Source organism: Engystomops pustulosus, chromosome 7 (genome assembly GCF_040894005.1).
Source record: "Engystomops pustulosus chromosome 7, aEngPut4.maternal, whole genome shotgun sequence".
Lineage (NCBI taxonomy): Eukaryota > Metazoa > Chordata > Amphibia > Anura > Leptodactylidae > Engystomops > Engystomops pustulosus.
This window is the reverse complement of record NC_092417.1, coordinates 169,161,047-169,175,614: the sequence shown is the minus strand read 5'-3', so window position 1 is coordinate 169,175,614 and position 14,568 is coordinate 169,161,047. Positions and strand designations below refer to the sequence as shown.

Sequence of the window (14,568 nt, the reverse complement as noted above, 5' to 3'; positions counted from 1 at the left end):
ACTCATTAGTCGGGAATCCTGCTCCAGTTTTTATACCATCTTAGGGGCTGGAGTCAGATTTCTCATACTTAGACAGCTTGATAACTCTGGCACATGAGGTGTTAATATCTGGAGTGGACAATCAGACTCTTTTTGTTAAAAAAGTCGCACAAAAGTCTAAAAATGTTTGTGCAACTAGCTCCTAAGTCATTCCTACATCACTGAGGGACTGGAAAACTTCCTAAATTAATTATTATTAATCTGTCTGCCGCATCTGGATTCACATGATAGATCTGGAGTAAGTGCAAAACGGAGCAAGTAGGCAAATATGGTGCAAATCAGCAGTTGCGACAATCGGGCGTCATTAATGCACCAGAAAAATGACTTAACTACAATGATAAATTTGTCCCTTAGAGTTTTGTCCGCGATTCAGGCTGTCAGCATTATTTCAAGCATCGGAGGTTTCAATTCTCTAACAGCAAGCAGAGGTCTTGCATATGGAAAGGAATTTTAAAAAAAAAACAAACAAAAAAACTTAAAACTTTATTTGCAAAAAAACTGTGAATCAATTTACAGAATGTAGATGTCACATCCTCATATAATAAAGGTATCCACTGCTTTGTGTTCTACTTCCTTTAAAGCAAGTTACTCCGAATCCACAAGATAAAGGATAACAAGCGGATAGCTAAAAGTTCCAATACTGGCGAAAATAGAATCACCGGGGGTCCTGCTCCCAATAATTGCTTAAGACGCTGATAAAGCCTGCTTCCTGCTGCTCCATTCAATACTATAGAACAATGGAAATTGCTGAGCACAGCGCTGGGGTCCCTCCAGCACCATCTATGCGCTTGCTGGAGATGGATGAGGTGATGGAGCTGTCTGCTCCCAGTTTAGCCCACAGTGTCAATTGGATCATCAATGAGTTGCCAGGTGTTGTATTCCCATCACCCATCTATCCTAATATTATTAGCAGGGAAATCCCTTTAATTTCCTCCAGGTTACTTACTGTGTGGCCTTCACAATGTCCCAGCTGCTGTAATCCTCCACCACCTGCTGGGCTGATGCTTCTTGTTCCTCCCTTGGTCCGCCATGTTGCCCTGTGTGGTGGTGGTGCCCGTGCTGGTGACAGTGAGAATGGGGAGATTTACACTGCAGGGAAATGGAGAAAAACAAAAAACATGTGAGGTTTTATTGTAAAATACAGAAATGATAGAACCTGAACCCTCCCAGGACAGGTCACATGGCAGCTAACAATGCGAGTTATATACAGAGAGCTGCCTAAAGCTTCCTACTGCCTGTATACAGCTCCTGCATGTGACTCCATAGCAACAAAAAATGCTATATACACACACACACACACACACACACACACACACGAGGGATGGGGGAGGTGACAGCTCATATGCTATGTGATAAATGCACACACCCCCTGACATGTATCAGATACAATACATGACCCCCCCCATAAAGTGATCGGTATATATCATAGGAAGGTGATATACTAAAAGACAGATACAAACTGCCCCTTGGAGGGGAGATCCAAAACTATATTATACATAACAACCTTTTTATAGAGGAGATGCTACATGATAGATACAGAAAATATACAATATAATTACATACCCTTACAGAGGGGATCATATACTATTAGAAAGTTCTCTATAGAGAAGATCATGTTGTATAGAATAATTATACAAACTCTTAAAGAGGGGATTACAGTATATACTTTATGACAGACACATTGCCCGTTATAGGGGAGATGATATAGTATATTATAGCTCCATGGCCCGTTATTATAGGGAAGATTATATAATATATTATAGCTCCATGGTTCATTATTATAGGGGACATTATATAGTATATTATAGCTCCATGACCCATTATTATAGGGAAGATTATATAGTATATTATAGCTCCATGACCCATTATTATAGGGAAGATTATATAGTATATTATAGCTCCATGACCCATTATTATAGGGCAGATTATATAGTATATTATAGCTCCATGGCCTATTATTATAGGAGAGATTATATAGTATATTATAGCTCCATGGCCCATTATTATAGGGGAGATTATATAGTATATTATAGCTCCATGACCCATTATTATAGGGGAGATTATATAGTATATTATAGCTCCATGACCCATTATTATAGGGAAGATTATATAGTATATTATAGCTCCATGGCCCACTATTATAGGGGAGATTATATAGTATATTATAGCTCCATGGCCCACTATTATAGGGGAGATTATATAGTATATTATAGCTCCATGACCCATTATTATAGGGGAGATTATATAGTATATTATAGCTCCATGACCCATTATTATAGGGGAGATTATATAGTATATTATAGCTCCATGGCCCATTATTATAGGGGAGATTATATAGTATATTATAGCTCCATGACCCATTATTATAGGGGAGATTATATAGTATATTATAGCTCCATGGCCCACTATTATAGGGGAGATTATATAGTATATTATAGCTCCATGACCCATTATTATAGGGGAGATTATATAGTATATTATAGCTCCATGACCCATTATTATAGGGGAGATTATATAGTATATTATAGCTCCATGGCCCACTATTATAGGGGAGATTATATAGTATATTATAGCTCCATGACCCATTATTATAGGGGAGATTATATAGTATATTATAGCTCCATGACCCATTATTATAGGGGAGATTATATAGTATATTATAGCTCCATGGCCCATTATTATAGGGGAGATTATATAGTATATTATAGCTCCATGACCCATTATTATAGGGGAGATTATATAGTATATTATAGCTCCATGGCCCATTATTATAGGGGAGATTATATAGTATATTATAGCTCCATGACCCATTATTATAGGGGAGATTATATAGTATATTATAGCTCCATGACCCATTATTATAGGGGAGATTATATAGTATATTATAGCTCCATGACCCATTATTATAGGGAAGATTATATAGTATATTATAGCTCCATGGCCCATTATTATAGGGGAGATTATATAGTATATTATAGCTCCATGACCCATTATTATAGGGGAGATTATATAGTATATTATAGCTCCATGGCCCATTATTATAGGAGAGATTATATAGTATATTATAGCTCCATGACCCATTATTATAGGGGAGATTATATAGTATATTATAGCTCCATGGCCCATTATTATAGGGGAGATTATATAGTATATTATAGCTCCATGACCCATTATTATAGGGGAGATTATATAGTATATTATAGCTCCATGGCCCATTATTATAGGGGAGATTATATAGTATATTATAGCTCCATGACCCATTATTATAGGGGAGATTATATAGTATATTATAGCTCCATGACCCATTATTATAGGGGAGATTATATAGTATATTATAGCTCCATGGCTCATTATTATAGGGGAGATTATATAGTATATTATAGCTCCATGACCCATTATTATAGGGAAGATTATATAGTATATTATAGCTCCATGACCCATTATTATAGGGAAGATTATATAGTATATTATAGCTCCATGACCCATTATTATAGGGAAGATTATATAGTATATTATAGCTCCATGACCCATTATTATAGGGCAGATTATATAGTATATTATAGCTCCATGGCCTATTATTATAGGAGAGATTATATAGTATATTATAGCTCCATGGCCCATTATTATAGGGGAGATTATATAGTATATTATAGCTCCATGACCCATTATTATAGGGAAGATTATATAGTATATTATAGCTCCATGGCCCACTATTATAGGGGAGATTATATAGTATATTATAGCTCCATGACCCATTATTATAGGGGAGATTATATAGTATATTATAGCTCCATGACCCATTATTATAGGGGAGATTATATAGTATATTATAGCTCCATGGCCCATTATTATAGGGGAGATTATATAGTATATTATAGCTCCATGACCCATTATTATAGGGGAGATTATATAGTATATTATAGCTCCATGGCCCATTATTATAGGAGAGATTATATAGTATATTATAGCTCCATGACCCATTATTATAGGGGAGATTATATAGTATATTATAGCTCCATGGCCCATTATTATAGGGGAGATTATATAGTATATTATAGCTCCATGACCCATTATTATAGGGAAGATTATATAGTATATTATAGCTCCATGGCCCACTATTATAGGGGAGATTATATAGTATATTATAGCTCCATGACCCATTATTATAGGGGAGATTATATAGTATATTATAGCTCCATGACCCATTATTATAGGGGAGATTATATAGTATATTATAGCTCCATGACCCATTATTATAGGGGAGATTATATAGTATATTATAGCTCCATGGCCCATTATTATAGGGGAGATTATATAGTATATTATAGCTCCATGACCCATTATTATAGGGCAGATTATATAGTATATTATAGCTCCATGGCTCATTATTATAGGGGAGATTATATAGTATATTATAGCTCCATGACCCATTATTATAGGGAAGATTATATAGTATATTATAGCTCCATGACCCATTATTATAGGGAAGATTATATAGTATATTATAACTCCATGGCCCATTATTATAGGGGAGATTATATAGTATATTAGAACTCCATGGCCCATTATTATAGGGGAGATTATATAGTATATTAGAACTCCATGGCCCATTATTATAGGGGAGATTATATAGTATATTATAGCTCCATGGCCCATTATTATAGGGGAGATTATATAGTATATTATAGCTCCATGACCCATTATTATAGGGGAGATTATATAGTATATTATAGCTCCATGACCCATTATTATAGGGGAGATTATATAGTATATTATAGCTCCATGGCCCATTATTATAGGGGAGATTATATAGTATATTATAGCTCCATGGCCCACTATTATAGGGGAGATTATATAGTATATTAGAACTCCATGGCCCATTATTATAGGGCAGATTATATAGTATATTATAGCTCCATGGCCCATTATTATAGGGGAGATTATATAGTATATTATAGCTCCATGACCCATTATTATAGGGAAGATTATATAGTATATTATAGCTCCATGACCCATTATTATAGGGCAGATTATATAGTATATTATAGCTCCATGGCCCATTATTATAGGGGAGATTATATAGTATATTATAGCTCCATGACCCATTATTATAGGGAAGATTATATAGTATATTATAGCTCCATGACCCATTATTATAGGGCAGATTATATAGTATATTATAGCTCCATGACCCATTATTATAGGGGAGATTATATAGTATATTATAGCTCCATGACCCATTATTATAGGAGAGATTATATAGTATATTATAGCTCCATGGCCCATTATTATAGGGGAGATTATATAGTATATTATAGCTCCATGGCCTATTATTATAGGGGACATTATATAGTATATTATAGCTCCATGGCCCATTATTATAGGGGAGATTATATAGTATATTATAGCTCCATGACCCATTATTATAGGGAAGATTATATAGTATATTATAGCTCCATGACCCATTATTATAGGGGACATTATATAGTATATTATAGCTCCATGGCCCATTATTATAGGGGAGATTATATAGTATATTATAGCTCCATGACCCATTATTATAGGGAAGATTATATAGTATATTATAGCTCCATGACCCATTATTATAGGGAAGATTATATAGTATATTATAGCTCCATGACCCATTATTATAGGGGACATTATATAGTATATTATAGCTCCATGGCCCATTATTATAGGGGAGATTATATAGTATATTATAGCTCCATGACCCATTATTATAGGGAAGATTATATAGTATATTATAGCTCCATGACCCATTATTATAGGGGACATTATATAGTATATTATAGCTCCATGGCCCATTATTATAGGGGAGATTATATAGTATATTATAGCTCCATGACCCATTATTATAGGGGAGATTATATAGTATATTATAGCTCCATGACCCATTATTATAGGGAAGATTATATAGTATATTATAGCTCCATGACCCATTATTATAGGAGACATTATATAGTATATTATAGCTCCATGGCCCATTATTATAGGGGAGATTATATAGTATATTATAGCTCCATGACCCATTATTATAGGGGAGATTATATAGTATATTATAGCTCCATGACCCATTATTATAGGGGAGATTATATAGTATATTATAGCTCCATGACCCATTATTATAGGGGAGATTATATAGTATATTATAGCTCCATGGCCCATTATTATAGGGGAGATTATATAGTATATTATAGCTCAATGACCCATTATTATAGGGGAGATTATATAGTATATTATAGCTCCATGACCCATTATTATAGGGGAGATTATATAGTATATTATAGCTCAATGACCCATTATTATAGGGGAGATTATATAGTATATTAGAACTCCATGGCCCATTATTATAGGGGAGATTATATAGTATATTATAGCTCCATGACCCATTATTATAGGGGAGATTATATAGTATATTATAGCTCCATGACCCATTATTATAGGGGAGATTATATAGTATATTATAGCTCCATGACCCATTATTATAGGGGAGATTATATAGTATATTAGAACTCCATGGCCCATTATTATAGGGGAGATTATATAGTATATTATAGCTCCATGACCCATTATTATAGGGGAGATTATATAGTATATTATAGCTCCATGACCCATTATTATAGGGGAGATTATATAGTATATTATAACTCCATGGCCCATTATTAAAGGGGAGATTATATAGTATATTATAGCTCCATGGCCCATTATTATAGGGGAGATTATATAGTATATTATAACTCCATGGCCCATTATTATAGGGGAGATTATATAGTATATTAGAACTCCATGGCCCATTATTATAGGGGAGATTATATAGTATATTATAGCTCCATGGCCCACTATTATAGGGGAGATTATATAGTATATTAGAACTCCATGGCCCATTATTATAGGGGAGATTATATAGTATATTATAGCTCCATGGCCCATTATTATAGGGAAGATTATATAGTATATTATAGCTCCATGGCCCATTATTATAGGGGAGATGATACATTATATGATAGATACAGGCCCCCCCATACAGACAGATCATCCCCTATATAAAAAATACAGCTCTCCTCACATAGGGGACAGTATACTATACTATGTATTCACACTCTCTTACATAGGACATCACAAACTACATGATACATACTTCCTGATGGGGGATCATTATACTGCATGATATATACAAATCCCTTTGCTGAAACATATACATATACTATATACACTCCCTTACAGAAGATTAATAATATACAATATGATATGTATACATTTCATTACAGGAAAGTATCTTACTCTCTGTACATACATTAGACACACAGAACAGCTTAAAGGGGAGTTCTATACTGTACACACCCCTTTAAGAGGAGGGTTTCCTATACGTATGAGATACACGGATGGGTATACAGGAGATGATACAGGTCACCGTGGAGGCCGCACGTCAGGGCCACTTACCGGGGAGCTCATGATGACTCGGGGCTCTGCTCCTGCCGCTCCCGCTGTCACCACAAGCGGCCACTTCCTGGTTACTGAACACTCCCCCTCTGTGATTGGTGGCGCCACCACTAAGGCCCGCCTCTCCGTACTGTATGTCAATCATACTTCAGCTACCAATGAGAAGGCGCTCAGCGTGGGGGCGTGGTTGAGCAGAGAGCGGTTACTTCATGGGTATATGAGGGCGGGAAAACTTCCAGCCGTGTGGCGCGCACTGTACAATGGAGTAGAGCGACACCTAGCGCTAATCACCGGAAGTGTGACTGAAACTCAGATTTTATGTGGTGATTTCTTATATTCATTATACAACGTAATAAATAAGGTTTTATGCAGACTTTCTGTCAGTATTTTCTCCTAAAAACCTTAATCATCTGTGTTTATTTTGCTATTTTACCCAAATGCTTCTAAAATGTACACTAATTAAAAAAAAAATGCAAATATGTAAATGTGGGAATTGTACAGCTATATCTCAGGCAAATTAATATGGCTAGCAGACCTGAACCACAGACTTCAGCCACCTGTGATTGGGGATAGCCTGCGCCACCATTTCCTCTGAGATCACAGGGAGCGATAACCCCTGAGGCCGGTTTCCCACGTGGCGTTTTTGGTTGCGTTTTTAAGCGCATCAAAAACGCAAGTGGGAGGGGTTTCGGCGAAAACGCATATGCGTTTCCAATAACTAACTAGGATTTAACACTGGGCCTTGCAAAAAAATTTTGCCTCAAAGTTATACCTACCCAATCCCACATTTGCAAAACGGCACCAAAAGTTGCAAAAAAGGCGCAAAACCGCTAAAAAGGCCCAAAACAGGGGGGGGGGGAGGCACCCTTGGGTGCTTGTTGACTATCTCATGTGTTTCACTGGAAACACAGAAGCACAGTGCCGCCCCCAGGAGCTTGCATTGCATTTCTAAGGGTGATGGCACACGTGAACATATTTTTGGCCCGTTTTTAAGGAATCCGTCAAAAAAACGCATGCGTTTTTGACCAGTTTGAATTAAGATCATTGGTCAAACCTGTGAAAAACGCATGCGTTTTTTAACGGACTGCTTAAAAACGGGCCAAAAAGCGTTCAAAACGCCACATGTGTCACCACCAGGTGAAGACACACATGGCGTTTTTGGGCCGTTTTTGGGCCGTTTTTACTAATTGCGTTTTCAGATCGTTAAAAACGCATGCGTTAAAAAAAGCATCCGTTTTTTAAAAACGCATGCGTTCTTTTAAAACGCATGCGTTTTGTCCGTTTTTCCGAAATTGCGCAATGAAAAACGGACAAAAACGCATGCGTTTTCAAAAAACGGATGCGTTTTTTAAAAACGGATGCGTTTTTTAACGCATGCGTTTTTAACTATCTGAAAACGCACTTAGTAAAAACGGCCCAAAAACGCCATGTGTGTCTTCACCCTTAGTGTATTGCAAGCCCCCCGTGTCACCGCACCCTTAGTAACCTCTGCGTTCAATCCTAGTGCGTTTCGAAAACTAATTCAAGTGCATCAGGAGTAACGTTCACACGGTGCGTTCTTGGACGGTTCTCGATGCGTTTCTAAAGGTACTGAAAACGCATGCATTTTTGCATGTTTACCATACGTTTGACTGGTTTGAATCAGTTTTTCTTCATTTGTGGAAGTCTAAGCTGCCGTATTAACATTTCCGCAGCTGCTTACACTCCCAGAACTGAAGAAAAATATTTTTCGAACCAGCCAAACGCACGGTAAACATGCAAAAAAGCCATGCGCTTTACAATGCATGCGGTTTCAGTGCGTTAAAAAAAAACGAACCAAGAATGTTACTCCCAATGCACTTGAATTATGTTTCAAAACGTCATTCAAGCACTACGAATCAACGCAGAGGTCACTTTTTGGTAGTGTACATCTTGTTAACAGATTATTATCTGCTAGACTTACCTCTACGACACATCTGATGATAGACTGAATAATGGAGGGGGGCATCATTGGATTGAAAGAAGCTGCCCCATTGCCAGGAGATGTCAGGAGTAGTAGCTTTGTTAGGGCACATGACGGACAGGCTCTGGACAGCTCAGGGGTAGACCCCCCAGTAGAGACGATTACTGACAAACACAATGGGGGACATTTACTTAAAGTGTCGGTGTCTGCATTGGCTTTGTTACCGACCTGCTCTCGGAAAGAAGATACACATTTAATATTGTAGAGCTGTGCAGAGACATTTCTGTCCCCGAGACCATTTTCTGTCCCCGAGACCATTTTCTGTCCCTGGGACCAAAATCTGTCCCGAGCACCAGAAATGTGTCCAACAGTCCCTGCTAGACCAGTTTTCTTTTGGTCTACTTTCCGCCAGTTTACAGCGCCCAAAAATGGCTGTGACACATAGTAATTGTGTCTGAGTTTCCACTCCGCCAAAGCCACGCCCCTTTTCGGAGAAGAGTCGGAGCAGACGGAAAAAGTCATTTTTTCTGTCCCCGACAGCTAATAAATAGGTCTGAGAGCAGAACATGTGGTGAGAGCGCCACAAAACTGGCGGAAACACCATAGTAAATGTCCCCCAATGTTTCTCCCAAGACCATTTCAAGGCACTTAGCAGAAGGAAATATGGAAATAAGGCCCAATACGTTTCCTTCCATTGAAACCAGATGGTGACATCTGAAATGTGGTGGCGCCTTGGCTCATTGGAGGGCGCCCATCGGTATTACAGCCTGAGGCTGCATTCACACAGTGGGGGAGATCATTGGGACTGGCAGTTCTTAAAGTCCCCCCCGCTGGAAGTCCAGCACCCATAATATCTACTAACAGCCTCTGGCCTCTTAATAAATGCGGTTGAAGTTCGGACCTGCTATAATCTCCATTGATTTTTCGGATGTCTGCGTTACATAGGGGTCAGCACTATCATTTTCATGTCTACACAAGGCCTTGTACTGGTGAGGAAGGCTAAGGGACAGCACCGGCCTAGTGATTGTGGTGGAACACAGAAGTGACACTTATATGACTTATACTACTATTTTTCTGGAGAAAAAAATGCACATTAACATTGATTAAAAAGTATTTCTTTTATTCAGGAGAAATGAGGTGTAGAAGAGGCGAACATGAAGGAACCTGTCACCGCGGCACGTTCTGGAAACAGCGGCACAAGTAGCGCATATCCGGTGGGTTAGACTTAAGTTGCTCATTTTAAAGTATACAAAAAAAAAAATTTACATGAACTTGTTCAACCTGCTTTGCTGTTTATTGGGCGTCTTTGACCTTGTAAAACTGCTGGCAGTGCTGCATCGGAGAGCTGGCTGCGTTTCACTGACTGAACACTGCTTCAGGGATGGGAGTCCTTGCGTCATAGTTATAAATGATGCAAGGATTCCCAGCGGAACCATAACGCCACATTGTAATCAATGTTTGCAGTACGAAACGGTCTTTCTATAGAGATAAAGAGAACTATGATGCTTGGACTCCTGCCCCCGAGGGAGTGTCCAGTTCATGAAATGCAGCCACCCCATGGCAGATTTATGCAATGGACAAGTTTCTAATTCACACAGTTTGCTTTTCTGTTTCTTTTCTCTTTTTTTTTCTAATTCAACATAGCACTAAATGGACCTAGATGGAATCATGGAATCATAAGCACCTTTGATACTAAGAATCCCAACCTATCAGCAAGACTACCGTCTCATACTGTGATCATATTTTTAGTATGGGATAGATAAGTATGATGCTGGGAGTTTAAATCACTACTCTGTCTTCACTGTGCTCTTCAGCTCCCCCTAGTGCTGGCTCAGGCATACAGAAGTATGTAATTCATCAACATGACGGAAGAGTGTTTAGGGCTCTCTCGGCGATATGACTCCTATATATGTATATTTTGATATCGTTCAGCACTTTTGGCTTTTGTTTTTTTTAGAATAATAACAAAAGAAAACACAGGTACGCTTTAATACAATAGGCATTGTCGAGCTTGAAGGCCACAGTTGAGTTTCTGGAGGCTCATTGCAGTCCATGGTCCAACGTTAAAAACACAGGATGACCCTGTCATTGTACATCCAAGTATATGGAACAAACCCAAGTTATTTATTGAACATATGGTCCCCAAATATGGCGGTCCATGTGGTCAGAATCCTTAGCCGTAGCAGTCACAGTTATGAAAACCACGGACATCCCTGAAATAATTTTCACATTCTAAAAAACTCCGGGCAGCAGTCTGTAGGGCACTGCGTCTGTATAAAGCTTCCAGTCCTTCCCGTACTTGCTGGAGCACCGGTGCTCGTCACGTATACAGCGATGGACTAGTAAGATGGTCATGTATATAATATAGAAATAAGGCAGGAGGTGGTCGAAGCCACAGGCAAGGCAGTAAGACAGAGAGCCCATTAGGTCTCCAGTGTAGTTGAAATGTCGTGCGACCCCCCAAAATCCAGAAATCATCAGTTTGCTGTTATGCCTCTTCCCATCCGCTGAAGTGTAAGAGCATTCAATGTATTTGGGCTTTTTGCCCCAGATTACACAGTTGCCGTTGGTTCGTCTAAACAAATCCTTCTGATGGTTCGTCATCCGGAAGATGTAGTATCCAATCAGACCAAGGAGCAATACTCCTACTGCATTGGTGGTGGAGAGCTGAACTGGATTGTACACCAAGTACAGGCCCTGAAGATAAGAGATAGACATTATTAGTCTTCTAAATGCACTCAGCAATCATCATCAGAATTGTTGGGGTTTGACCAGTAGTGGATTATAATATAGGGCAGTAGCCCCTGGCACAAGCCTTCTAGGGGCCCCATGGCCACCGAGACCACCCACCAACAGTGAAATACTTGTACCTCTGTTCTTGCTCTCAATAAACATGTACACAAGAGCCATTTCAGGACCTTTGAAGGTCCTCCAAAGGTCCCAAAACCATAGATTGAAACATACCCAAGAAACTGATTCTAGTATCACATGTAGGAAGTGATTTCAGACTTGTAGGGGTTATAACATTAATACAGCCAAGAGCCCATGGCAGTCTTAATCCGGCCCTGGGTCTGACACACACTACCTTTCAGATGCTTTCAGCACATAATACACAGACAGCTCCTTTCTCCTTAGGCTACATTCGCACGGACGTATGAAAACGTCCGTATCCGTACTGTACCGGTTTTTTACGGATTAAATACGGCCACATTCATTTCAATGGACAATACGTCTGACCATTTATATTGCCGTTGTTAACTCCGTACCGTACCGTATACTGGCCGTATAAAAATATAGAGCATGTCCTATTTTCTCCCGTATTTCAGTTCCGTATGCCCTAGAAGTCTATGGGGACGTATAAAATACGGGTTACATACGTGCTGCATACGGATGAAAAACGTCACGTATATACGGCCGTAAATATGGGACTGGAGAAATCATACGGTCGTGTGAATGTAGCCTTAGGCTACATTCACACGAACGTATGGGGGACGTATATACGGCCGACGTATATACGGCCGATATACGTCCCCCATACACTCCTATGGGCGCACGGCACCCTACGGGAGCGGTACGGTGCAGCACACGTGCGGCACCGTACCGTTCCGTACCCGGGAAAAAGATAGGACCTGCCCTATCTTTTCCCGTAATACGGGGCCGTGCGCCATTAATTCCTATGGAGAGGGGCGGGGGTGAGCTGCGCTCACCTCCTCCTCCTCTCCCCGTACACTGCCGTTGCCCGCTACAGTACGGTACGGGCGGGCAACGGCAGTGTGAATATAGCCTTAGGGTGATGGCACATGCGGTGTTTTATAAGCGTTTTTGGGCCCTTTTTTAAGCAGTCCATCAAAAAACGCATCCGTTTTTGACAGGCTTTACCAATATCTTAATGAAAACTGGGCAAAAATGGATGTGTTTTCAAAAAACACATGCTTTTTTTGATGGACTGCTTAAAAACGGCCCAAAAATGCGTTGAAAACGCCACGTGTGCCATCACCCTTATACTGGCTACACCAAGTCACTGCAGCTTAGCTTCTATTCTAGTGAATGGAAACTGATCTGCAGTAACCTGGTCTGGCCACTACAAAGAGAGTGGCACTGTCTGCTTCCTGTTATTGAGACCAGCTGATCAGTGAGGTTACCAAGAGTCAGACCCACCACCAATCTGATATTGATCAACAAGGATCAATAATCAATTTGTTGAGCCTGGGAAACCACTGATACTATGATAGAACTATGATATATTACCTGTAACGTGTAAAGGAAGGGCAACCAGACGCAATCTCCCCATCCGAGATACCATCCGAAGTGGTCATGGCAGATATCTATCGTCTTCAGGTACCAGGCTTCGTTCCAGAAAAAATCCACAACGTAGATGGCCTGTGAATGATAAACCCACACTCCGTCAGGTCATGCAGCAATAATGTTTACATAGGAAACCAATGTTATTTTAATATAGATCATAAAAACAAGCACAATGACGCATCCAGTTCATCAATATCTGGCCAGCGACCAGCAGGCGGAGGCTATTTATAGGCTTGAATACACAAAGATTGTGCGAGTGCTTTCCGTGACAAGCACTGAGCGGTTTACAGAGGAAAAAGAAACCATGGACTTTATGTAAGGACTGATATCCCGTCCCAAACATGGTTCTTTATCTATTTATTATGCTATAAATCCGGGTTATAACATCCTCTTCCAGGATGGGATTTGCATTTGTAATAGGGATGCATCAGAATGTTGTGAATACAAATGGAAACAATCTATTGTTCATTGTTGTAAGTCAATACAGCTGAGAGAGGTCATGAGCAGGACAAGTAAATATAAGCTATTGTTATATCCTGTAATCACCATTTCAGACTCACAGTAGGGCAGGTTAATACAATCTATTGCTCCCTATTATCGGCCACTTGAGGCTGAGGCTGCATTCACACGCATGTGTTTTTTGAAAACGCATCCCTTTTTGACCAGTTTTAAGTAAGATAATTGGTAAAACCAGTCAAAAACTGATGCGTTTTCAAAAAAACAAGTACTGTTTTGGTTTACCAATACTGTAGCGGGCGCATGGTTGTTGACGCAATGTCATTGTTGAGCCACTGTACACATACAGCGTCGTGCTGCAACAG

The 14,568-nt window shown here is 39.2% G+C and overlaps 2 protein-coding genes and 1 long non-coding RNA gene across 6 annotated transcripts in view; 1 reads left to right on the top strand and 2 right to left on the bottom strand.

Annotated features, from left to right (window-relative positions):
* The window catches only part of ZDHHC13 (zDHHC palmitoyltransferase 13), a 22,056-nt gene extending 14,416 nt beyond the window's left edge, over positions 1-7,640 (bottom strand). The window contains exons 1-2 of the mRNA XM_072118895.1: positions 7,501-7,640; positions 986-1,128 (exon numbers count right to left, since the gene is read on the bottom strand). Coding sequence (XP_071974996.1) covers positions 986-1,128; positions 7,501-7,512 — 155 coding nt within the window. The 5' untranslated portion in view covers positions 7,513-7,640. The remainder of the gene's footprint in view (positions 1-985; positions 1,129-7,500) is intronic.
* On the top strand, positions 7,519-14,568 carry LOC140071308 (uncharacterized). Its single transcript, XR_011849110.1, has 3 exons — positions 7,519-7,823; positions 10,570-10,656; positions 14,500-14,568. It is a non-coding gene; the product is annotated as an uncharacterized lncRNA (long non-coding RNA).
* Positions 10,542-14,568, bottom strand: part of DHCR7 (7-dehydrocholesterol reductase) — a 93,014-nt gene continuing 88,987 nt past the window's right edge. For all 4 annotated transcript variants that reach the window (XM_072118903.1, XM_072118902.1, XM_072118904.1 and 1 more), the window contains 2 exons: positions 13,691-13,822; positions 10,542-12,139 (listed from right to left, as the gene is read on the bottom strand). In XM_072118903.1, the coding sequence (XP_071975004.1) occupies positions 11,675-12,139; positions 13,691-13,822 (597 nt within the window). In that variant the 3' untranslated portion in view covers positions 10,542-11,674. The remainder of the gene's footprint in view (positions 12,140-13,690; positions 13,823-14,568) is intronic.